At 38.3% G+C, this 27247-nt stretch overlaps 2 protein-coding genes across 3 annotated transcripts in view; both read right to left on the bottom strand.

Moving 5' to 3' along the window:
- Positions 1 to 27247, bottom strand: part of LOC140331600 (LIM zinc-binding domain-containing Nebulette) — a 133604-nt gene that overhangs the window by 37470 nt on the left and 68887 nt on the right. The gene's annotated exons all lie outside the window — the stretch shown is intronic.
- Positions 1218 to 22394, bottom strand: LOC140331842 (nebulette-like). Its single transcript, XM_072413172.1, has 8 exons — positions 22217 to 22394; positions 22066 to 22137; positions 18355 to 18450; positions 14015 to 14125; positions 7556 to 7666; positions 3647 to 3748; positions 2481 to 2582; positions 1218 to 1355 (listed from the first exon to the last, which is right to left on the bottom strand). The coding sequence occupies exons 1-8, from the start codon at positions 22271 to 22273 to the stop codon at positions 1218 to 1220; spliced, it is 789 nt and encodes a 262-aa protein (XP_072269273.1). The 5' UTR covers positions 22274 to 22394.

The following is a 27247-nucleotide window of genomic DNA, read 5'->3' as shown; positions in this document are numbered from 1 at the left end:
TTAAGAGATATGAGAGCTCCTATCCAGCCCGAGAGAGCTGTGCAGTGTGACAGAGATGTGAAAGACCCAGGACTGGGGCGGCAAAATTAAAACTCATTGACAGATTCCAGATATGTACTTTTATGTGTGCTTTTAGCTGTTTGCCTGCATATCAACTTTAAGAGCAAGGGCTACACTATTGTGGTAATTAAAGATTCCAGGTCACTGCTGCCTAAAGGTGACCAGTTCTCTTTAAACATCATATCCACCCCATAATGAATAATACTTAATGTGTTTTTCTCTTTTTTTGTATTTTAACTTGCTTGGAAAAATGTGGCAGCATAAGATGAGTCATTTTCCATCCAGCAGCTTCCCAGGGTTAAGCACTAAATGCACCCTATTATTTCTATTTAACAAGCATTCAAAAATTGTCCTAACACAACCTTACCTTGTAAACACATGAGTGTTTTTATTCTGCTGGCATACGCAGTTATTTCTTTTCACGCTCACCTAGGGAGGCTAATTGGCTGCAAAATCAAATTAAGGCATTTTCTTTAAAATCCGCCTTCTATAATGTTATGTAATGATCTCCAGCAGACACAAATTGACCCGCTTTTACCATTACTGCACATTATATACAGGCACTCAAAACTCTGTTTTTTTTATTTTGGGTAAAACGCCTGGATTTCCCTGTCCTTAAAAAAATTGGCTGCGCATTGATTATCACAACACACAAATATTTCCAGTAAACTTGTTTTGGGATTTTATGCAGGTAAATTATCGTGCTGGCAGACTAAAGAGATTGGACATGGTGGCACTTCAAGTCCATCCTAGCAGGGTAAATGTTTTGTCGGATTCATATTTACAGATAAAGCAGAAATAATGGAGACAAGATGCCATTGTTCATTATAACAGGTAATTGGTCGATCCATTAAAGGATTACTATAGTTAAAAAAATCTGTATGTAATTAATGACCATAATAATAGTATTCAATAAATGAATGAGTTAAAACAAAGTAATTCAGGGGGTTCCTCAAGAATTTGCTAGGGGTTCCTTTAGGAATGAACAATTTGTGATCTTTGACCAAAGATCTTTTTGGCTATCTGTAAGACATTCTTCTCTCTGTCCAGCAATATAAGAGGTATTCTTCCCATTGACTATCACACTAATTTACAGTGAGCTGTGGATATAGTAATTATAGAAGGGGTTCCCGAAGACCTGAAAGTTATTTCAAGGTTTACCCCATGTTAAAAATACTTACATCACTAGCCAGTGCCGTAGCAGCCTGAGCTTGCTTGAAGACAGCGCTCTCTGACGGGTTATAGCAAGGCTTTTTGCCTTTCATTTCTTTATCAAATTGTTCTTTGTACTTCACCTTAAAAAAGAGAGAGAGAATAACAATGATTGGTTGAATTAAAATAAATATAATGGAATACAAAAAGTTAATTTCAAGAAAAGCTGTAATGTTTTGGGATTAATTGTACCATGTATTTTAAAGCCTTAATTCCGGCTGCTGTTGAATTAACCCATGCACTGGGTTACCTTAACCCCATCACTGCATGGTTTAAAGCTGATCCCAAAATAAACCAAAAAACAAAAGTAGAAGAGACATTCAAAGTCCCTTTTGTCAAGAAAAAATTGGATTCATGACTCCTGTTGGCTTTTGTTTTTTTTTTTTACACTATTCTACATGACACCCACACAATGCCCAGCCCTACACAAGGCACCAACACTGCCAGACCCAATGTCATTTCTGAGCAGGAAATAAAGTGTATACTTACAGATTATGGCTAAAGCTCTCCCACACTAGCAAGCACCTTCTTCCGTTTTGAATGCCTATTTGGTTAGGTAGGAAGGAAAAAGTAGAAAGTTGCAGAATTCCTTCCCTTCATGTGAAAGTTTCCTCACTTCTCTGTCTATCTCATGTCATCATGTAAGATGCGGGGCCAGCAGTCATACATATGTATGATATGGCACACTTCTCTGAAAACATAGACAGCCAAAGGGCTTCCAGGGAAGCCAAAAATAAGGTAATATAGGGTATAAAGTATTATTCCTTTCACCGCTAGCCAAACCAGTGTGGGGGGAACCCAATATGCAAATACTGTATGTTAAAATAAGGTTCCACAATATTTGCATGTAATAAAGATACTGAACATACATACAGAACATACAGCACATACAAAACATTGATATATTCTCTTTAATTATAGTCGAGTAAACTGAAATATAACATATGCTTAACCGGACCAATATATGGTAATGTGGCAAAAGGTGACTCCAACCAGAGGCTATCCAAAGAAAAAGCACAGTAAGAGACATGAAGAAATGAGGGAGTAGAGATGATCAATGAGATTAAGAAAATTCAACTTTAATGCAAATCTCATACAAAATTTTTTTAAATTGCACTGATTTAAAACTTGCCCATATAAAGGCTTTATTGGCAGAGTTCGTTGGACTCAGCTTCAGAAGTTTCAGAACACTAGGGATATTATCTTACCTGGCTGGTGATCTTTGATACTTCTTTTGCATGTTCAAAATCAGGTCTTCCTAAAACCACAGATTCCTTGTTCAGTTCCCCTTTGCCTTTTCTATAATCAACCTACAATAAAAATAAACAGAAAGACTTAACGTTCTGATAATCGTCAAAGATGGGCTGTCAATGGATATGGTATTCAAATACCCCCCTGCACACTTTTCTAGGGACTTATTAATGCTGATGGGGTCACCTTCAGTGCTGAAAATGATTTGTACCTGGCCACTCCACAAAGTGTCTATGTGACTGTCTTATTAATGTAATTAGCCCATAAACAGTTGTATCACAGATATCACTACAGTTTTCCAGGATGAACAGTCACCATCATTCATTTGTTGAGCTTTCTAAGCTGCTTCCTTTTTATGTTTCTCCATAATCCAGAGCTTTAGGGGATATTGCCTGTTCATTAGCCCAAGTCTAAAGAATCCAGTCCGCTGATAAAACCAGTGATGTCACATTTCACAATGTGGTCATCTTAAAAACCACCATGGCCTATGGCTACCGAAGATGGCACAAATATGGAACTTGGTTTGGCCAAGAGTACATGTAACCAAGAGTACAATAACGCTTTCTGTGTTGACTTATCTTGGTAAAGAGTAACGGTCCAATTGTTGTTCTATCTGGAAAGTGTCTGGATGCCTTTTTTGTAGGCATCCAATGATACAAGATTGTAGCACTTTTATTCAGTGCTAACAGGGACTCAAGTCAGGTTAGGGTAATGCATTGTAATCATCCATTGTAGGTTCTGTTATGCAAGTTCACAGAAACATTTACTGACATTTTATTATAGATAAATGGAAATCCTCAAAATGGAACCGTCTATACCCAAATGGGTCCTCACAGACCACAACCTTTTTCTGGAAACAATATTGAAAGCTCCATTTACACATTGCCTGGTAAAAAGAAGTACAGAACCATTGTATAGTATGATCATACTGCAATACTAGATTTTGACACCAAGTGTTAGTGAAGCTAAAAGAATTGCAGACCGAAGTCCTAGCAAAACCGACAGACAGGTCACATATAAACATATGAGGGCGTTACACTTTGATTGATAATTCCCTTACAGCGATCATACATTGCAACCAAAATGTGCATCAGGAGATATGTAAAGCGTGATTGGTAATTACATCACTGATGATCTTTGAAACCTCTGTAGCCTTCTGAATGTCTGGTCTGTCCACCACTTCTGTGAATTTGTGTATATCCTGTACATCTTTTTTATAGGATACCTAAAACAGAAAAAAAATATATATATATACAAAGAAAACACATAGAAAGCCAGTGATTGACCCAGTCTAGCAGGCTCCACATAATAATAAAGTCTCACTTTACTATAAAGTGCTATACCCTGAGACCAAACTCGCCCACAGGGGCACCATCGTTAGAGTTTGGATTGACCTGACTACCCGTCTTATCTATCCTCCCGCTCTACCCCTGCCCAGGTTCTCCCCTTTCTTCTCTCGCTCTCTTTTTCTCTCTTGTTGAATGTACTTGCATTCAAATAATTACTTAGGGTGAATATATATGGCCAACCCACCTTGATGGGTGGGAGGGGTGCTAACCCCGCTAGGGGGCATCCCCACAAGATTAAAACCTTTCCCCATGGACACTGTTCAGCCCTATAAGCAGCACTACGGACTTTTGACCCGGGAGCCGACAAGCTTTTTCTCTGGGTGGACCTAGGTGTGTGTTCTATACTTTAATATAAACGACCATTAGCCTTGGTACCTTGTTTGTACATTCGCATTGCCTTGAAAATTGATTGTTTAAAGTTGGAATGTAAACCCTTTTCATTGTTAAGTTTTCCTTCTGTAAAAATTTATAAAAACATATTGAAACCAAAGTCTGACTTTTGGTAGACTCTTTCACAGGTATAATCATCATCATCATCAGTTCCAATGCATTGTTCTGGTAACACTCACTTCCACAGCACTAGCACAGAAGAGGTAAGTGGAGGGGGCATAAATAACTAAGGGGGCCAGTAACTGTTATGATTTTTCATGTGTTTCCAAATGATTGTGCTTGCTTGCAAAGCCTAGCAATCCATTGCTGTTTGGGGTTTTTGAAACCGCTTTACCAAACCACTTGCAAATGCCTAAAATTGCTTGCAAAAGTGGTTTCAATTCAAAGTCTATGGAAGGAGTTTGAGTGGCAAACCACCTTGGACCCTTACATTTACTATGGATTATAATATAGTAAAAAATAGTAATAAAATCAAAAAGGCAATATTCACACTGGCCAAAGGTTGCAGTGTATTTACAGCATCCTCATGCTAGAAAACCTCTACATGGAAAACCTCTACACCTCTAAAATTCTACATGTTGCTTCTCCCAGTGGGAGCCCCGAAGAAAATGAATGGGAGTACCATTACAGCTGTCAAATCTGCAGTTGCTAGTTCTTTAAGAATCCAATGAGTGACTGAATATGCCAGCCACCAGGAGCCACGCGGGCCACACTCAATCCCGATTTAGGTCTGATCCTGCCCTTATGCTTTATGCATCCCTTTCCATCCACAATATTGGATTACCCAGTTCTTCTAGTTGCCTATTTCAGAAAGTCCTACTTGGATTAGTACTCATAATTTACAAATGACAATTTAGTGTTATATATAACATACACACACTTACAAGGCAAATGAAGATAGAACTAACTGAAGAACTGCAATTATTAATAAAATAAAGAGCTTTGATGTCTAGGGGTTATACGTTTATGTGAATATTGTTTCTCACATTCTGTAAGATTTTCGTCTTGATTATATAAGTATCTCAAATTTGTTTATCTACAACTGTTTGCCTGTTCCCAAATCTTTGTACTATATAATTCTATAGGAATATATTGTCCTCTCCTTCTGTGTCATTGTTTGTCTCTGTCTGTCATTTGCAACCCCTATTTATTGTACAGCTCTTCGTAATATGTTAACACTATATAAATACTGTTTTTGTTAATAATAATATTAATAATAATAATATAAAGAATTGTGTGCTACTTATTTTCTGACTAGCCACCTCTGTACTTACAGGAAAACTTCATTACTGATTACTATTCATAGAATTTCTATCTAAGCACTGTTAATTTTAATTAGCAATTCTTTCATACAACTGGAAAATGCTGCGTAATGCATGACAACATATTTATTGGGCACGGACACTCATGCAGCTGTTTCCTAATTCACTGCTGTTTATTCTGTACATTTTACTCTGAAATGTAGCCACTAATTAGATGTATAAATGTGGAGGACAAATGAGCTCCTTCTGCGCCCATCTGGAATAAGAGGTAAAAATAGCTGATTATGTCTCTTTCAATTCACGCAGATCTTTTTCACAGCAGGTGGTGACACCTTTCCACATTTGAGTGAAAGAACAGATGAGCACATGATGCTCTGCCTGTTATAACACCTTTTCAAATTCCCACAGCTCAGTACTGTAACGGAATATATTACACTGAGATGGCAAAACCCCAGGAGGGCTGCATCAAGAAATCTCCCTGCTCCAGAGGATGTTCCTTCTCAAAACTGACTACTTGTTCTTTATGTAGAAGGTTGAGTGCTGGAAACATCAGTAGAAATAATTTATATGGCGTATGTTTATGGCTGGTTCCAGATAAATTGGTTGGAATACTGAAGGTCATCTGACACTTCATTGCAGCAGAATACTCATTTGTCTCCTACTAAATTATTGATTTAAATCACTAAATAGACTTTTCACAAAAGTTCCTTAAATTAGAAGTTTATTAAAAGTTGGAAAAGCTGAATTTTTAATTTTGTGAGATCCAAGTACAGGAGAGATAGAAGAATGATGAAAGATAAAGCAAATATATGGATAATGTGACAAAAACAATATTTAAATAGCATTTTATATTGACCCTCAAATCCCTGAGGCTTCCATATTGCAGGAAATTTGATAGTTCTGTTTTTCACAGTTGAAAAGTTTTAATTTATGTTTTCATTCTTCTTATTTTACAATCTAATGTTGTTGTTTCTGTGACTAGGTTATATATATATATATTCATTAAGAGGTCACATTATTCTTTTGAGTACAAAGTGATTCAGTGAAGAAGACAGAGGAGAAAGTGGTGGGTTTAATGAAAAAGCCAAAATGAGCTGTTTATTTATTTCTGATCTTTATTACTTTCTATTTATATATTTTCTTATATATACAGGTAGTCCCCGGGTTACATATGAGATAGGGACTGTAGGTTTGTTCTTAAGTTGAATTTGTATGTAAATTGGAACAGGTACGATTTTTTTAACACATGCAATTAGGACAGATGTTTGTCTCAACATGTTATTAGGCAGGATGGTGCCAGTTACTGTAAAAAAAAAAAAAACCTCACTGTGAGTTAATCACAAACAAAGCAAAAAAAAACTTTTTGGAGCCTAGACATTCAAAGCTGTGCTTTGATATGTATAAAGAAACAACTGCAGAGTTTGTCTTGGTCATTAAAGAGTTACAAGATGTTGCAGAACAGCTCAGCTCTTAAGATCATCTACAACCTCAGCTGTGTTTAGCAAAAAGATTTCTTCTGCAAGTCATGCAATCCGCCCCTCCCCTCCATCAAGCCACTGTCCTGCACACAAGCTAGTCGTCCGTATGTTGGATGTCCTTAGCTCGAGGACTACCTGTATATTTACCAACCTACCTTTCTGACCCTGATACACAAATAGATCCCTAGCTGCTTTCTTTGCTCCTCCAATGACCTCCTGATAAATTCCTCTCTCATAACCTCGTCACATGCACAGCTCCAAGACTTTTCTATGGCAGCCCAGACTCTTTGAAATGGACTTTCTCGTCCTAGATGGCTTGCTTCCACTTTCCACATATTTAAAGGAGCCCTTAAAACCCATCTTGTTAAACTCACTTATCCGTCTTCTTCTGTCTCCTAACCATCAATACTGTTTAATATTATTAATAATAATAATTTATATATATATTGTACGAAAATTGGAAAGCATCTCTATATAAACACATTGCTCACACATATTTAGTGGAATTTTGGAAACTCCGACCTGTGAAACATAAACCATTAAAATTACTCACATTGCTCTGGTGCTTGTTCACTTCCTTTGCATGCTTCATATCAGGGGGTTCCAGCATTTGCGCATAACTAGATTTTCCCTTTTCTGCATCGTATTTCTGCTTGTAAAGAACCTGCAAAAAAAGAAAAAGTCATCTACATCCCGACCTACAAGAACAACAATACAGATATGATTATAAGCACATCTGAAAAAAAAAAACACTTGTATGCTTTGGATTTACAAAGCTAGCTGTTCTGGTTTAATTGATCGAGGGTCTTTGCCTGTTACTTATTTTTTATTGTTCACAAAACATATACAACAAATGACGTTAAACTGGCCATCTATATTACAATCTGATTGTACGTGTCAGACTTGCTAATATTTTGTAGCTCTTAGGTTTGCCTTTGGACCATTTCAGACCCATAGTAAGCTGCAGTGTTCTCAACTGCTTTTATTCAAGTAAATGGGAGTATCTTGGAACCATTTTTGGCATGCAGCTGCAGCAAATCTCAGCATGGTTCCCAAAAGTAACTTGGTAATGTTGGCAGTTTGGCACTGCAGCAACAACCTTGTGCATATGTGGTTTCCTATGGTGTGGTTTGCAGCTTCAGGCACCCAGCAGCAAATTGCTGTGCACCCAGGAGCAGCCAACTGCAAAGTTTTCTCCCATGAATTTGAAAAGACCCCTTAACAGCCTAATCCTATCATATTCAGGGAACTTTGTAGTTGTTGGTTTAGTGCGTGCATGCTACGTTATATGTAAGAGTAACACTTCTGGAAAAGTATTTTGTCCCAAAAGGATAGAGCCATCTTTGTTCAAATTTCCTGAATCAAAGATGACATAACCATGTAATCCTGTCCCAAGACGTCCTTAGCGATCCTCACAAATGTCTGATACTGATACTGATCAGCCCCTGCAACCTTATAGTAACAAAGTTACAGTGATTGAGAAAATGATTACTCCTGCATGCATGCAGACTGATGGCACCATCCTAGCCTAAACAAAGTCACTTGCTCAAGGTCTGCTACTTCATGATAGCATTTGCAGATTTTCTAAAATAAAAAACAATATACTGTTTCTGTATATTGTGACATGTCAAGAATCCAATGCAGACTCACTGAAAGGTACATTTAATAAGGGAGTACTGTGAATCAGACCCTTATCCAGTACATGGGATGATGTGGCTTGCAGAAAACCCATTGATTTGATTCCCCAGTGCCATCCAATGTTATGAAAGTTGTGTTAAAAAAAATATTCAATATGTACCATCACTAGTATATAAATATTCAGTTTTGTAATCCCAATTTCAATCATAAAATAAAAACTTTTGAATGGAGTAGGGGTGTCCTAGTTATACTTTTGCCTGTATTCCTGTTTAAGAGATTTAACCTAAATTATTGTCCCAACCACACCTAATAAAACCCATCAGATGTTCTAATTCTAACCATCTTTATTGAAAGCTAAAACAAATGTCCTGACTGGGTTGGGTAAATTGGTGCAATGTTGGTTCCACAATACAGTTTTTCTCAGTTATCAATAAACCAGAATCACACCATTTATTCAGCAGTTTCTGTATGTGAATGTTTTGTAATATTATTATTATTATATTATTCTATATATTAGTATTATATATGTTATTTATAGATGATCTGGTAGAAGTTTTGGTACCTCTTTGAACTAATATTTTGGTCACTACTTTCATAATGCTATATTCACAAAAGGCCAACCAATGCCTGGATCAATGTATCAGAATTATTCTAAAGTAGCAATCACAATCTCTGATAGGATAACAGGCCACCATATCTAAATGTGGCGAATGCTGTTCATTCATCACAATAAGCTCTGCAGTCACCAATTTTGAAGTGGTGATCACAGCAAAAGGGCGATCAGGATGTTTGAAACAAATACCATTGATCTCAATTCTGGTCTATCACCAACCATCAAAGTGGCTAATGCTATCTGGTGACCCCCATGAAGTTACTACTATGATGACTGCCACTTTACGAATGAGGCATTAGTAGTGAAACCAATGGAAAACAGTTGCGATTAGTAACTCATTCACATAACAATATTGCCAATGCCCTTTTTTTCAATGGGTCCCATAAATTGTTCATAGTTAGGCATACAATACTACATCCATTAGATCAAGTTATGGGAAAACTACAGAAAAATTACTTTCACTGTTGGAGCCATCATTTATGCCAGTCCCAGTGGAAATTTATTTCAGTGATGTCATATAAGTGTGAAATAAGAAATATAGTGCCCAGTTCATGACTAATTGTATGCCAGAGCATTACACACACACTTCTTATTTATGACAGAGAAAATATTTGCATTGCTAAAAAAATCCTTCATTTTTACGATGACAAAGCAAAAGTTTCTTCTACCGACATAGTTGTCTGTGGGTCATTTTTCTTCGGCAGATGTCTTTACCCGTGAAATGGGCCTGACACATTTGTCTGCAGCCTTGTAAATGAACATAGCATTTAAAAAAGAAAACTCTGTGTGCCATATTGGCAGTGACAGAAGACAAAGCATTTGCTATAATACATCACTAGGCGATGACTTTTCTAAATCTTTTTTTTATGTTTGGGAAGACAAGAGATTCACAATACATACAAGGGCTAATTTGTTCAAGTTTCCCCATGAGGATTTCAGGAATGTCCATTGTACACTGAGACTATTCCAATGTTTTAAGATCTTCAGACCAAATGCTTTAAACTTCAAATTAGGACAATTTTATAGAAGTTGGTTCACAGTAAGAATTTTGTTAGTAAGATTACTAAATCATGTGATTGAGTGAATTTTACCCCTGCACAACAACGTTCACTTAGTTCAGTAATGAGACTGCTGAGTTTACCCATCCAATTGAGTGATAGCAAGAATGAAGTTTTTTTTACATTTCCTTGCAGGTCAATAGGTATTCTCTGCAAACTGAATTTATGAATTAGCACCACATTCATTACAAAAACTTCCCTTGGAATTTCCTTTGGCGATAATATGTTAAACTCCCCTACCACATGGGCCCTGTTAAATCTCATTTTCAATGAACACCCTTGCACATTTAAAATTAAGGTTTTCAGAATCCCTTTTTCATAAAGTAAATTCTTAGTTCTGTGTTTTTTTTTTTCTTTCCCAACCTTAGAAACCCTAAACCATCTTCAGATCTTGGGAAACCCCAGCTAAATCCATAGAGGGTGAATGAAAAAAAAATATATCTTACATTGGTGGTTGATGGGATGAATTTCTCCATTACAAATAGCTAAAAAAAACTTTGCTATCATGCAGCTGACTTTGCCAAGTGGTATTGACTAATCACAATCACATGAGAGGTCAATCAGCCAAATCTTAAAGTGGGCCTAAACTCAACATTTTTACTTTACATAAAATGGTAAACAATTCTTTTTTTCCCCCTTTACAGCAGGCTACGTCACCCAATCTCGCACCTGCGCAGTGCAAGGTGATATAGCAAGAAGACTGAAATAGAAGATCGAAGATGGCGGCCCCCAGATCTTCTTCTGCACCGAGACATAGAAGAATTCCAGGATGGTGCGGGACCGGATCGAGGAATTGTCCAGAACCATCAAGGGATTTAAAGGATTAAAGCTGTGTGATTTTAATTTTTCATTTACTTTTTTAATGTAGTGTTAGGAACTAGGAACCCTTAGCAATCTCTGAGGGACCCTTGGTTGAGAATATATAATTCTGCACTGTGAGAATGGTCAAATCTGACCCGCAACGTCCTTTTTTTGGACCCCAAAGGAATCCTATATATGAACTGCAGCTGACCCGCCGCTGCATTGAAATAGCACCGCTACTACAATTCCCAGCATCACTCTGCCTGTGCGTGGCCCCACAACTGGAGTTGGAGTTCCAGCGGCGGGCCACTCATAAGATTTAGCCCCGCATTGGCCGCATCTGGCATTTCCAGCACTCCCCCCCAGCTATATGTGGGAGGTGCCAGGAGGCTTTTGGAGTTACAGGCAACCAATTGCCTTGTCCTATAGCAGTGTCTCAGGCTGTCCGTAGCCTGCTGTTATCCAAGTGATGCCGATCGGGATCACATCAAGGTTTTATATCTAAAGAAAATGTAATTTTTTCAATAAATTTTACGGTTGGCCGGCGACTTTGTCTAAGTTTTTAATTTTGTTCCACTGTGTATTTGAGTTTGACACCCCTGCTTTAGCCTGTTTACTTAACAAGGTCAATTATCTTGCATGGGATGCTTCACTTTGCTAGTAAATGTGGTGAAAATTCACTTTGCAAAGGATACCCAATCACTCACAATATTGATTTATTGCCCATGATTGGATGGTTAAAGACATCAGATCTTCTTTGCATTCACGGAGCTAAATGATATATCCCTTGCAAGGGGATAATTCACCTTGTTATATGAAGAGCAATACCCTTGCAAAGGTTTTTAATAAGTGCAAAATTTTATTTTCTGATTTTTTCTGTTTCCCTCTGTAGGCAAATGTAATATCCTAAGGCTATGGTAATACTGGCTTTAAGATTGTGGTGTGTTTAACACGTCCTTATGCCAGGGAATCGCTGTTTCTTGGGGGACACTACATGTAGCTTCTCCTAGCAGCAGCTACATAGAGAATGAATATTAGGAGCTCACTGCCACCAGCTATTTTATCTGCAGACGTTGGTTCTTTAGGTGATAGCACTGCAGTGCAAGTGACGAGCAAGGTGCCAGGGTGCAGGATCGTTCAATCCCGAGGCAGGTCTGAACCTACCCTAAGCGCATTCAATCCTAGCAAAAAATAGCCTAGGAACATTCACTCTCACAAGAAATGATTAGCACAAATAAAATAAAAATAGGACATTGGATCCTAGGGGGACTAAAACATTAAAACATTAAAACACTTGAACTTATCCCATTCACACAATAGCCACTATTACTAACTGTGTTGAAAAAATCCTAAAACTTAGAATATAATTCTAGTTAAATAGACATGCACATTTTTTTTTAAATTTAACCCTAATGATTCATTCAAACTTTCCTAAAAATATTATTTCGTTATGTAGTATTAAATGGTCACCAGGGTGGATTGAGTTTATGACACGAGGCCAGTATTTACAAATGGTGAAAGGATCTTTTTCTTTGGGTGTTGCCCGAGAAACTTGGCAAGGTTGCAGCATGCAGCTTTCTGCAACAAAGACTCTTCTGTGTCTGAAAGTCGTGGCGCAGTCCGCCAACTGACTCCGCAAGGTGTCTGCCAGTGTTTGTTTTTGCCACTTGACTTGTTAGCCAACAAGTAAAATAAAAGTCAACATTTTATAAGCAATGCAGAACACGGTTTATCAGCATTTTATTTAAAGAAGACCTATACTCCAATATAATCTTGAAACTAAAATAATGATCATGGATAAATAAAAAATAATATGTTGGCTAAAATACCTTTTCTAGATTTATTCTGATACAAGTAATGTGAATGAACCAATGATGAAGGATGTAAATTTCTGCTGAGGAGGATTACAGTTCAGAGTGGCAAAGCCTACGCTTTAGCACAGATCATGTGATTAAATGTGCTGTCTCAGTGGCTCCCTCTCTGGCCTTTGCAGGACTAGGTCACAGGTTCGAATTTCAGCCAGGGCACTACCTGTAAGAAGTTTGTGTGGTCTCCTAGGTATATTACCTCCGGGTATTTTGGTTTCCTCCCACATCCTAAAAACATGCAGTTAGGTAATATGCTTCCCATAAACAAAAACAATGGCCCTAGACTTTTTTAATGACTTATGAAAATGGTAGGGACATTAGATAATGAGCCCCTCTGAGAAACAGTTAGAGACACAATGGACTTTGTAAAGTGCTGTGTAATATGTTGGAGCTAAATACATACAAGTTAATAATAATTAAATACCTATACATAAGAAAAACAATAGTCCCTCGATTATACTTCATGGGTTTGATTTACTATAATTTAGGCCGTTTACTTAGCAAAGTTATTCATCTTTTTGCAAGTTGGTACTTGAGATTGGTAAATGAAATGAAGCTCTGTCGAATTTTCATCACATACTAAAAAAGACAACATATCCCTTGAAATTTGATTATTTACTTTATAAAGGGAACAACCAAAATTACTTTTGTCAATCAGTCCCTATTTTTTCATATGTTAACCTTGCTTTAAAGGAGACACAGAAGTTCACTTACTAAAGAGCTTTATTAGCAAGAGAACTATATCTCTGCATGAGATAAGTTACTTAGCTTAGTGAATATGGTGAAAATGCCCTGTACAAAGGACCACCCAATCACATTGAAGAAAATGACATCTCCTTGCACAAAATAGGATGGAAGCCGTCAGAGCTTCATCTCATTTACTAAGCTAAGTGAATTATCCCCTTCAAAGGGATAGTTCACCTTTTCTAAGTGAACAACCTACACTCCTTTAGTAAGTCAACCCCACTATCACTTTGCTCATTCAATGTAAATATATATGTTTGAGAACAGTGGAAATAATATGCTGATCTTACCTCACTCTGGAGCTGGGATACTTGTTTTGCAAAGGCAATGTCCAATGTTGCTGGCATCTGAATGTACAGAGGGTTGGATAATCCTTTTTTCCCAGCTTCCTTGTACTTCGCCTGGATGGAACAAATAAATGTTAAATTTTACAAATACTGTTTTAAAATGAAAATATTGAAAGAAACTGAAAATCATACTGCAGTCTAATGGCAGACATAGCCAGTTACCCCCTCTACAGAACTGCCTTGAGGCCTCAGTAGGGGCCCCTAGTGGCTGGAAAGGGTACAGGCCTCCATGCAGCAACACACTTTGCACCTCACAATGTCTGCGTCTGCTTCAGGCAATATCTGAGCAAACATTTGAGTTGGCACCATGTATATATTTGTTATTGTTGGTCAGCCCCTCTATACATTGCTATATGGGAAGCACTTCTAGGAATCTTTACATAAAGTGTCTCCAAACACAAAGTCAAAAATGTAATCTAATGCAGATTACTAGTCCTCAAATGTGGCGCTGCATTTGTTTAAGGATGTAGCTTTTATTTTCATGTACAATTCTGACAACGCACTTTCTGCCCCAGGGTGACAACATTCACCAATTGTACTGAATTTATACAAAAGCAGAGTTGTGCCAATATTACAAGGCTACAGTAATAGAGTCCTAGATTGTGAGCTCCTCGGGGCAGGGTCCTCTTCTCCTCCTGTTTCACTGTCTGTAACTGGCTGTCATTTGCACCCCCTATTTAATGTACAGCGCTGCGTATTATGATGGTGCTATATAAATCCTGTTTAATAATAACATTAAAATACCCCCTTATCTTTTTCTATATATCATATAAAGGAGATGTTTTGTAGCACACAGAGCCAACTGGGAACAATACTAAGTGATGGGCAGAGTGCAGGCAGAGAATGCAAGAAGTTATAAGCACAATAGATATCTGGCAGGATTTGCAATTATCCAACAACATGCTTTTTATAGTATATTAAACTAAACATGAGAATCCAAATAAGATATGCACTTCTTAGAGTTTGAATACACTTTAATAGCAGAGGCTCCTGGTTTGCATATATTACAATTCACATTCAGGGTACCAAAGTAACCTTTCTTAGGCAAGCTCCTATTCTACAAACAAAAAGCTAAAATTTCACTTAAACAAGTTGTCCCTGAATTGTAGAGTACTAATATAGAAATAAAAATTCAGTCAGGTCAAGAGTTTATTAAGTAATATAATGATCCCCACCTACCATCATCAGGCCCTTAAATCCATTACATGACACTGCGAGAAAAATCGTTAAAATTCCTAACACATCGATGTTGTTACTGAAACTACCTGCAGTTGTTCTCCATAAATCAGAATTATGTGCGGCTCATATGGTTACTATTGTCCGGTTTGTGTGGCCTATTCTATATTTTTTATGTTGCTTTAGTGAACAGCTGACTCTAAAATATATGTCAGCTGCATCATAATTTTTATAAGATCCCATATATAACTCATTCCTAAGGCGCAGCTGCATCCGCAACAAAGTCATCTTGAGGTTTATTTGATCGTATAATGTAATACAAACCCCTTAATAACACAAGGCAACAAAGCAACAAACAAAAAGTATACTGCATGGGCCTAATGAATCAACGCAAAGAGTTACATGTTACACATTTCCATTTTTTTGTGTCACCAATAGGACTATTGGACGTATTGAAATCAATGTTTTATAAGTGAATCGGAAGAAAAGCATCCATCCGCACACATATGCAGCTGTGAGGCTTTGGGTTTATATTCTGCTGTATCATTAAGCTTCAATTGACTGATTTATTGGGGAAATTGAATATGAGACAATGCAATCCCTCCAATGGACCTGTCAACATACTTCTTAAAGAACTATTACAATTTTAGCCAAAGTTTAATCTGCTGATATGTTGCATTATCTGCCCCCTCACTGTTATTAGCATGATAATTATTTTTTTTAAATAAAACTTTTTTTTAATTTATATACCTAAATCGAGCAATGTATTTACCAAGTCTTCTATACACAATGCAAGCACAAAATAAATAGTGGGTTGAGCCAACACGGCTGTACACGGCTTCCTATAAACATCACACCCTTTCCAGTGTGCTGGATCTTAGGAAGAGTCATATAACAAAATGCCTTGATGGATGGATGTCAGTCTGGAAGACTAGATATTCCTAGGCAGGTTGTATTTGCATGTAGAATTTTCTAAGTAAAGCTCACATGTGTGATGCTAATCCATGATTGAAAGAACTGAAATCCAATGAATGAAAGGGACAGGCCTGGGGCAGTAAAGTAAAACTTTTAGTCTAATAAATTATTGTTATACAGTATTTAAATAGCACCAACATATTATGCAGTACTAAAGTACAAAGTCTATAATCATGTCAGCTGTGTCCCTCAAAAGGGCTCACAATCTAATGCAGGGGTGTCAAACTGTGGCCCGGGGGCCAAATCTGGCTCCCAACATCCTTTTTTTTTGGACCCCAAGGGAATCCTATATATGAACTGAAGCTGGCCCACCGCTGCATTAAAATAGTGCCGCTACTACAATTCCCGGCATTACTGGCGTCTATAGACCAGCGGACTCTCTGCCTATGCGTGGCCCTGCACTGGACTGTTTTATAGACACAAATAATGCCAGAAATTTTAATAGCGGCGCTATTTCAATGCGGAGGGAGTTCCAGCGGCGGGCCACTCATAAGACTTAGCTCAGCATTGGCCCCGTCTGGCATTTCCAGCACTCCCCCTCAGCTGACCTTTTCCTTGCTACTCCAAGGCATGGACTTCAATGGTTGGATTTTCATAGAAGAATATTGTTATTATTATTGTTAGCCTGTACAAAAAGGTTACCATTTAAATTTAACTCAGAAGGCTACAAATAGAGAAAGAGGAATACGATTTTTTCTTAAATAAAAAAAAAAAAAAACATTTTTTATGCCTTTTTCCCTATTATAAACTTGCTCCAGATTGAATGTAAAGCAAAACCTCTTTGTTTCCAAATGAAAATGGTTTATATCTAATGAGAAGGAAAAATTTCCTCAATTTTTTCAATAAATTTCAAGGTAGGCCCGCGACTTTGTCTAAGTTTTTAATTTTGTCCCTCTGTAAATTTGAGTTTGACACCCCTGATCTAATGCCATAGTCATATGTGATTACTGTAGTCTAAGAACAATATTTTTTTTGAAGGAAAGGCGACTAACCTAACTGCACTTCTGGGATGTGAGTGGAAACCGGAGTACACTGAGGAAACCCATGTAGACACAGGGAGAACATACAAAATCATTGCAGAGGGAGTCCTGCAAGGGATACAAACTTGGGACCTAGCGCTGCAAAGGCCAGAGTTCTAAACACTGAGCCAACTGTGCTGGCCCAATTTTTTACAGGTAGTCCACGGGTTAGATACCAGATAGGGACTGTAGGTTTGTTCTTAAGTTGAATTTGTATGTAAGTAAGAACAGGTACATTATTTTAATAAATGCAATTAAAAATTTTATGGAGCCTAGACATTCATTAACTTCTGGAGCAAACTGTGCTTTGATATGCAAAAAGAACAACTTCAAAGTTTGTCTTGGTCATTAAAGAGTTGCAAGAGCTTGCAGAAGAGCTCAGTCTCAGCTGTGTTTAGCAAAAGACTTTTTCTGCAATTCATGCAATCCTGGACCAGATCAATTCCAGTTTTTCTGATTCACCCAGGTTCACTAATTAATGTGTAGTCTCTCCAGCCTTGGATAGCTTTATTAAACAGGCCCATTGTGTCCTAGCAGGCAACAAGACTAAACGGAACTGAGTGATATAGATCCATATAAAGATGTTTCAACAGCATAGCAGTCAGTGCAACACATCTCTGTCTGTAATTGTAACCCCTAAACCTAAATGTGCAAATGTGTATGTCCAATAAATGTCCATCCTGGTGACAATGGTACAACACAAAATAAGTACCTAGAGTAAATATCTAAAATATGTTCTAACCTTAACCATGGGTCACAAGTAGGCCAGCCAGGCCATTTTTCTTGACATGATTGACCGGTACCTAATACACAACAGACCATAGCTCGCAATTGCAACCTATAAACAGAAAATCTCTCATTGCTTCACTTCTACCAAGCTCTGACAGATGATGTGGTCTACAGATGAGCTTGGCCTTCCAGGAATCTGGCCCCTGGATAATAAAAAGGTTGGACAACCCTGTTTCAAAACTTTTTTTTATCATTCAAAACTAAAGCAAGATATCAGTTTTTGCTTCACATACACTTTAATTATTCACATAAAATTTGCAGACCAATGAGGAAGGTTACCATGAAGGGCAACCATTCCTGTAAAATGAGATAGCTGTATCTTACCTCTGAGATGGAGTCCGTGACAGCTTTCAGTTTTGCTGTGTCAGGGATAAACTCGTTCTTGCCCTTGGATTTTTTATGTTGCTCCTTGTAGCTTATCTGAAAAACAAAGGCAGACTTATATTAATGACTTTTTTAAAGACCAACTCAACCTATAACTGATTACTTGGCCAAACTTTTGTGGTCATCTGGCCTTCACATTAATATATGAGATTGTTTCCATAATGGCGTGGTGGCTCAGTGGTTAGCACTCTGGCCTTTGCTCGGTCCCAGGTTCGAATCTCAGCCAGGACACTATCTGCATGGAGTTTGTGTGTTCCCTCCGTGTTTGCATGGGTTTCCCACCAAAATTGCCCTTAGACTGTATTATTAACATATGACTATGGTAGGGACATTAGATCGTGAGTCCTCTGAAGGACAGCCAGTGACATGACTATGGATTTTGTAGAGCGATGAGTAATATGTCGGTGCTATATAAATACTGTGTAATAATAATAACTTTGGGCATTTATGTATAGCCATGGCTACCATCAAAGGCATTTCACAAGAAAATGGATTGTATTTGTGCCCATACAACCAAAAGAACATTTGTGAGGTCAGATGCAGATGTTGGTTAAGAATACCTTAATCACAATCAGTGTTCAGTAGGATTGGGATCACCGTAAAGTCAACAACAAGATCCCCTGTCAAAGGGTTTCTATTTACTTTACTGTAATGGTTCCTTCAGCAACCCAGAACACTTCTATATCTCAGCGAGGGATCAGAAAAATAATTACAATTTATTGGTTAATCTAACTAGGTGACTCCATTACAGCAAGTGGTTTGTTACCAATCCGTATGCTGGTGAATTGTTACCAGCAACAGGCTCACTCATGTGACATCATGTGACCCTTAAACAAAATATATTAATGAAAGTAAACAAAAAAATGTTTTTTTCTTTAATGGTTTGCCAGGCTTTATCAAGAATCAATGCAGGATGTTTATACAACATTGTCCTAAACTAAAGCTTTATATGTCGTATACAAAATTATTTAGATATGCTAAGTTAATTTTTTCAGTTATTCTAAAAAGTTGCAAAATTTGTTCTGGGCATTTAGGCAACAATGGCTTTTGGTCAAGGTGTTATAGAAAATAAGCATGTACAGCTATAAGTTTAACCAAATGCAACTCCACTACTGAGCACTAGAGGGCGGAATTCACAAGGGAAGAAGGGAGTTGATAGTTTATTTGAGTTATTACCATCCAATGGCTATGGTGCACTTTGCTACTCACTCTGCAAACTTTCTCTGATGTACACCCTATGAACATTGGCTGAAATTCATTCTGGAGATCTACCTGAGCTACAGGTTTCAGTGTATGTGTCCCTCTTGCTGTTATATTATTACTATACAGAGAATTTTCAGTCCAAATGGCTTTGCTTTCCCCTTAGTAATACAGAACAAGGCATGTGAATTCCTCCTATTGGTCATTTTATACCTACAAAGATTTATTGAGCAAAACAAGTTGCTTCTAGTGTTTATTATTTCATAAATTATTTTTATTTCAGCAGTTATTTAACTAGAGATGTTACTGTTTATAAAGTATTTTCCTGGTGTCACTTTTTTTTGCATAATAAACATAATGTGTGTTTTATATGTGTTATCATTTATTTCTGTGCAATACCTTTTTAAAAGCATTTGTTTTAAACGCTGGTATCAAATTTTTCCAAACTGCATTAGAATGTGAAAAATGCAATGTGTTTTTACCATGGGTGAAAGGCTATGTACACACGTTAGATGATTCTCGTCCGATTATCGCTTAAGTGCTGGTATTGGACAAGAATCTAACATGTGTACAGTGGCTGTCCAACTTCATTCATGGATCCATCCTGGTGGATCGACAAACGACAGACGACTGCAATGCAAGTGAAGAGGAGAGAGCACAGCGGGGTGCCGCTCCGTCGTTCTCCCCTCTTCATAGAGTAGAATGGGCTGTATGTACAGCACTCATTCATTCATCTTTCAGTCTTTTGTCGTTGGAAAGGATTGTGAAAGATCCTTTCCAACGACAAAAGTCTTACTTGTGTACCCAGCCAAAAGTATAGATATAATTGCTCACTGATGCTTATGCAGAATTTCGCTCACCCTATTCCCTGGGAAAATATTTTCAGCAAAAGTCATGTCCCTCCTACATGCCCAGCCATTGTCATGATTTTAGATGGGGCAATCAGACATATAATGAACTTTCCTAAATACAAAGAACACTTTTTGGATACCTCTTTAATTAAATATAAGGAAGACAATGAAAGAAAAATAAGGGGGTCTCCTGCCCTGCCAGACAAGCTGTAGATATGAAAACTTAAGAGGTGTTTCCTGGAGTTCCTCTGGAAGTTTTCCTGGAGTTCAGATTTCATATTCTTTAGGTGCATTCTGTACCATATTTTCATTATCTAGCAGCTATCTGTATGACTACGTACACAGGTGCAATAATTATCATTGGAAACGAAGGCCTGAGGATCAATTGTCCGATCATTAACAAAAAAAGTGCACAGTAACAGGCCAACGACGACAATGAACGAGGAATGTCGCTGGAAACGAACGACCATCCCAGTGGATCTGATTGGACGATGATCGTTGGCTATCTATGGTGTGTACGGTCGTTCAGTTACCATGGATTGTTCTGTGATAAACTTTCTCCTTTACATGTCACTTCCTGCATCGTTCAAACCATCGTATCTAGTGTGTGTACATTATAGGTGCATTTTATTTGAACGATCGTATCCTTACAGCATGTACAGGTTTGTGCACAATGCGATCATTCAAATGAATCGAGAATAATCGTTGATCTGTTGATAATGGTTAATTTTCTAACAATAATTATTGCGCATGTATACTTAGCCTATGTGAGCCATACTGGTTAACAACTGCTCCAAGCTACAAAAGTTGGGACCCAAATGCTAGAGTTGTACAGACCGGGGGAGAACATTAAAATGCAGCCACTGGTGCTGATTTAATAAAAGAATTTCCTCTTTTGACTCACCAAGGTGAATTATCATCTTGTAATAATTAAGTTGCTTGACTGTGGTGAAAGTTTACTTTGCAAAGAATTCCCATTCATGTACAGGGAAATCTAAAGACATGGATTTTTCCTTGCACATAACTGGATGCAATCAGCAGAGCATCAGTGAATTTACCCCTAACCAGGGATACGGTAAGTCACTTTGCTACGTAAACAAAATTTATTCCTTTAGCAAATCAACCTCTCTGCGCTAATGCAATGCCAATCTGCTAATGTGATAAGTAGAGACAATGGGCCTGATTTTTTAAGCTCTCCGAGACTGCAGAAGGTTGACTATCATGGGGGAACCTGGGTGATCCAGCAAAGGAATAGATTTCTCAAAAATCAAATGTTTTCAATCCTGGACCAGATCTATTCCAGATTTGCTGCATCACGCAGGTTCTCCCATGATAGTTTATCTCCTCCAATCTTGAAGAGCTTTTATAAATCCGGCCTGGTGTCTGGACTGCACATATTCATAAAATTTTTCCATACTACCAAATATAAAGACATAAAGCAGATTTTAAGCTGTACATCCAAGACAAAGACTGCTTTCCTCTCCAGCAGCACTTTTATATACATCAGAGCAGTATTAGGGACATGACGGATGGAGGGATTTGGGTCAGGGACTGTTATCAGGGTTTTGAGGCTTTAAATAAAGAAAACGCTTCTACTTACATCGCTGATTAACTCGCTGCATTTCTTAGCAAATTCCACATTTCTGTCCTCCAGGACCGGATGGGGGAAGAACTGCAAAAGAATAATCACTGGTTAATTTTTTTTTACTGTTAATGAAGAGAATAAAACCCAGGAGAAGTCACACAATTACCCTTTCGTCCCCATCGCTGTCATCCGCCGCTGAGTCGATAATGATTGGAATTTTCATTTTGAGTAATGAATTAGAGGTATCTGGGTGATGAAGAATTGAGGAGCAGTCCTGTTCCGCTGGCCGGCTCTAACAATGGGCTTTGTAATGACAGATGTCTGCTGAGCTGAGCTTATCAAGGGCCAAACCCCTATAAGGTGCTGGATGGTTTTATCTCAGCAGCTCTGTGATAGTGAGCAGGACAAGGTAAGTGTCAGCCTGTGAGAATGCAGCCAGTTACTTTCTACTGATAATTTATATTTAGATGGTGGGTTACGACACCATGATTCTTTATATAGATCAGGGAAAACAACTCTATGCTAAAAATGCTCCATAGTACACTCTCTTTACCAAAATAAAAAAATCAATGTTAATTTATTCCATTTACCCAAATAGCATTACTTCATATCAAAGAATATGGAAACTTTACACATGCATAATACACAATTTTCATGCTTTTCTCTACTATTATATTACTATGTATTTATATGAAGCCAATATATTATGAGGCTTCACAAAGTCCATAGTCATCAATAACTGTCCCTCACAATCTAATGCCTCTACCATAGTCCTATGTTATTACGCCATTGTATACATGAAGGATCACTTTCCCTGAAAACAATAATTTATGATCATTTCTAGTGACAGATTATTTAATGAGCGCTGTACACACAGCATCATTCTGTTCCATAGGAGAAGGGAGGGAAGAACAAGCAAGAGACACCCCACTGTGCTTTCTTCCATTGAAATGCACAGAGATCGCTTCTAATTATTCATTCATTGATCTGCCAGGACAGATAAAAAAGCTATGTTGGGGGACTTCTGTACACATGTCAAATTTTGCCTGAGCTACAGTGGATTGATGAATGACTGATTGAATTACTACCATGCATTTCTATCAAGGAGAGCAAAGAGGGGTTCCGCTCATTTGTCCTACCACCCTCTGCTCTCCATAGAACAGATTGGTTCTTGTGTACAAGGCTTAATTTCTTCAGATGTCACTGGAAACAATCAGGAAAGATGGTTTTCAGCAACAATCCTCAGATGCCCATACAAGGTGTAAAGCATTACCCTTACTTCTGCAGAGCCCCCAATCCCTCCACAGTCAGCTTCCATTGGGTCCCATGCCGTCCTGGATCCGGCACAGAGCGGGCATCACCATCTTCTTCTTCTCATTGCTTCTGCTTACATCACCTAACCTCAACTGCCCATGTATCATTGACACCTTTTCTTCACGACAAAGGGAAAGCAGCAGAAAGATTTGGGCTGCCTCTTTTGCACATGCGTGGTGTCGTGCATGCGCAGAAGAAGCAGCCCAATTCATCCTGGGATACATGACATAAGTATCTCTGGAGACTGCAGGCTTCTCATTCTGTCTTTACTGCCGTGGTGCTACAAGGAGTCTCCCCTTCTATTTAATAATAGAATCTACCCTTTAATATAAAGTAAAAAATGATAGGTCCGCTTTAAGGCCAAGTTTGAGAGGAAGCCAGTTAACCTATTTAAATGTTTTAGGGATGTGGGGGGAACCCACACAAACATGACAACATTGAAACTTAATTCAGATAGTGTCCGGGACAAGATCCAAACCTGGGAATCTAGTGCAAAGAGTGCTAGTAGTAAATCAATTCCAATGTCAATTCCAATGAGTAAGTATTTCCTCAGTCTCCTTTTCCCTAATCCTCAATAGCAGTGTTTCTCAACCAGGATTCCTCCAGAGGGTACTGGAGGTTCCTTGAGAAATGAGCAGTGTGTGACTCTCAGCTCAGTTTAATAGACACCAATGGTCTCTTTGGCTATCTGTAAGGGTGACTTTGTTCCCAATAGCCTGCAATGTAGGAGGCATTCTTCCTACTGACCACTAAGCTAATGTACTGTGGACTGTGGATATAGTAATTAGGGCAAGGGTTTCCTGAAAACCCGAACGTTTTTATAGGGGTTCCCCTGTGTTAAAAAAAATCGAGAAACACTGCTCAATACTCTCAGCTTTTATTATGCAGCAAGTCATAAGGAGAAAGGATATAGCAGAGACTGCTCAGTGTCAGACATGAACTCGAACAAGAACTGCACAGATACCAGGCTTTTAAATGATTCTGTCCTCTCTGAGCTGAAACCTCAGTCCAGGAACTGATGCCTGAACAAAGGTTGCTTTATCCTTCTGGAGACAAAAGCAGATGAAGGTATTCTTTGCGGTAGTAATGTGATCCATGTAAAAAGTAATAAATATCTGAAAATGTTGCATTTACTTAGCTTGCATGCACTAAACGTGAAAAATGTTCTTCTTTGTCTTCAGTGTCCCTAATCCAATACAAAAAAAGATTAAAAGTTGTGAATTGCCCAGAAAATGACAAGCGGGCCCAGCACCAGACATGAATGATATGAAACGCAGCTCTCTGAGAGATAAACTTGGCATGCAAGAAAGGACAGAGGCCATTCAAATGAAGCATGCACTGCAGATAAACAGAGCACTTGAGCAGTGCATAACTCATTTTCCAAGCGGCCAGCAGCACTTCAAAGCAGGTTAATATTTAATATGGTAAAAACATTATCCGCCTAGCCAAAACGTTTTCCAAAAATGAATTCCAAGCTATTGGTTTTTTATTGACTCTAGAACTTTTTGCTAATAAAGAATTTGCACATGGAACATATTTTACAGATATAAAAAAAGCACTGCATGGGATAGGAAAAGGTGGAACACAACAAGTTATGTTCAGTCAGTCAACTACTGACCTGATTGAATACAAATTACAAACCAAAGATTAATTGATTAATAAACTGATGAATTAGTAGAGTGCAATCAATTTCACATCTACCTATCAGACCTGGTAAAGTTTTGTTGATCACTTCTGATCAATCAATAAATATATAGAAAATGTGCCAGGGAGAACTAATTGTAGTCAGATCAATTAAAAGATCATTTTTAACTTTAAACGTAGATGGATGTTTGATTTATATTATCAGTCGATCACAAAATGTGGATCAATATAGTTTTTTAAACAAAGATAGATAACTTGTACCTGAATGTGTTTTAGTATCAACCACTATCTCTTCTTGCCAACTACATCTATTGACAGCTGCATCCTACCATGCTGTCTGCAGCCCTTGTGGTGCCAGGCCACCTATGCATACATCATGGACCTAAAGCAGACCTAAAATCAAAAAAATTACTTTACATAAAAGGTTAGACAACCCTTTTAAATAAAGTAAACTTTTTTAAGTGCAACACCTCCCCTTTCTGTCTTGATTGCCATGGTCAGGTTCGAGAACGGGTAGCGTACGAAGAAGAACCCAGAAGAAGACTGAACAAGATAGTGGCGTCCCAATCCAGAAGACTGGATCGATGGATCTGCCGAATTAAAGGTGTGTGATTTTTTAGTTTATTATCTTTAGTTCTGCTTTAAATAGAACATTGCAGTATGGGTACATCCTATTCAAGTCCATGGGTTGTGGCTGCACAGGAGCAGGCAGATGGCACCCTGTATGCCGGTAGTCTGGCATCCTGGCACGAGACTGACTGAGCTCCAAGCCACAGCGGGGGTATATTTTACTGCACTGCAATGGCTGGGGTTTGGGCATTGCCACAAGTTTGCAAGCTTGCACCTTGTGAGTTAAGGGACTTTATAAGCTACAAACACACATCAAATTATCGCTGCTAAGGATGAACTGTTCTGCTCAGTTTGGTGGAAAATTTGACACGTGGACAGTGTTCCGCAATAGCTTTCACTCCAATGGAGGAGAGCACAGCGGGGTGCCGCTCACTTGTCCTCACCCTCCCCTTTTCATAGAACAGAACAACGCTGTGTGTACATCTTCTGATTGTTCACCCATCACTAGAATTGTGGACGTAAGATCATTTCCAGCACCAATCCTATGACATCCATCAGACAGGATGTACAGGGCTTTACGAGACAATTAGAAAGGAGCCATATTCACATTAGTTCTCAGAGTCATGCTGGGATAAAGTCAACCATATTGTGTGTTCGGATAGCAAGAGACAGGTTTTCTCATAACCAGCAGTATCTTCATTAACGTCACCTCCCGCCTTCTGACCATTCTTTGAAATGCGACTGATTATATCTACCATGGGACTTGTCCTACGGTGAGGGTAATGAGTTTAGGTGAATGTACACCTATTTCTATAGAGAGGAAAGCATATGCTCTATTGGCACACCCATGCACCAGTCTTTGGCAAATGATAGCTATCCACAAAAACTCATCCTATCCAACCAACTGAGCTTGAAACATTTTTCATTTCCACAGTGCAAAGCCACTGGTTCCGGTGCACAACCACAAATTCTCTAATATATCACAAAGAGGTGACAAGGCACTGTAGCCTGCAGAAAAAAAAACATACGAGGCGTCCGTTCATACTTCAGCCACCGCTTTAAATAAAATTGACACATCGGTGTAGAATAAACCCCTGAATTAATAGGCTCTTTACAAGCACACACAGAGAGTTATGGTAAGCCGCTATGTTGGTCCCTGGGCGGAGAAAGCCCTTTTTCCTATTGGGAGGCCTGCTGGGTTTCTGATTGCCTGCAGCAGCCTTAATCTAAACAACGACTGTAACCAATTTAGAGCGGAGAACGCCGAGGTCATTCCAAGCCAGCAGGTAGAGCACATAACAAGAGCAGAGAGACAAACGCTGCCAAGAGTGAGGTAATGTTCCGGCTGCATGACAAATTCAGCGGATTTATGGGATGGAGATATAGCATTGGTGTGAGACAGGTCAGGCTTCTAATATACAATATAATAAAAATGAACTATTTCAATTAAATTCAATGCATTGTATTTCATTGGAGTAATTAAAACTGGGCTAATGGGCAACTCTCCCTAAATCTTTATTTCAGTTTTGGTAGGCCTGCTTGTGTATACCCCGCTTTCCAATGAAGAGATTCACTTACTGTGCACTCCCTACTGAGCCCACATACACATCTCTGCATTAAAAGATGTAAAATACAAGAACCATGCACATCATATTCCTTGCCACCAGAA

This window comes from Pyxicephalus adspersus, chromosome 5 (assembly GCF_032062135.1).
Source record: "Pyxicephalus adspersus chromosome 5, UCB_Pads_2.0, whole genome shotgun sequence".
Classification (NCBI taxonomy): domain Eukaryota; kingdom Metazoa; phylum Chordata; class Amphibia; order Anura; family Pyxicephalidae; genus Pyxicephalus; species Pyxicephalus adspersus.
The sequence above is the reverse complement of the archived record's forward strand: the minus strand, read 5'-3'. Positions and strand labels throughout refer to the sequence as shown.

Coding starts and splice junctions, on each gene's coding strand:
- LOC140331842 (XM_072413172.1), bottom strand. CDS start 22,273: ATGAAAATTCCAATCATTATCGACTCAGCGGCGGATGACAGCGATGGG. Junction 18,451..22,065: donor GCAGCGAGTTAATCAGCGAT/GTAAGTAGAAGC, acceptor TTTGTTTTTCAG/ATAAGCTACAAGGAGCAACA. Junction 3,749..7,555: donor TGAACAAGCACCAGAGCAAT/GTGAGTAATTTT, acceptor TTTCTGTTTTAG/GTATCCTATAAAAAAGATGT.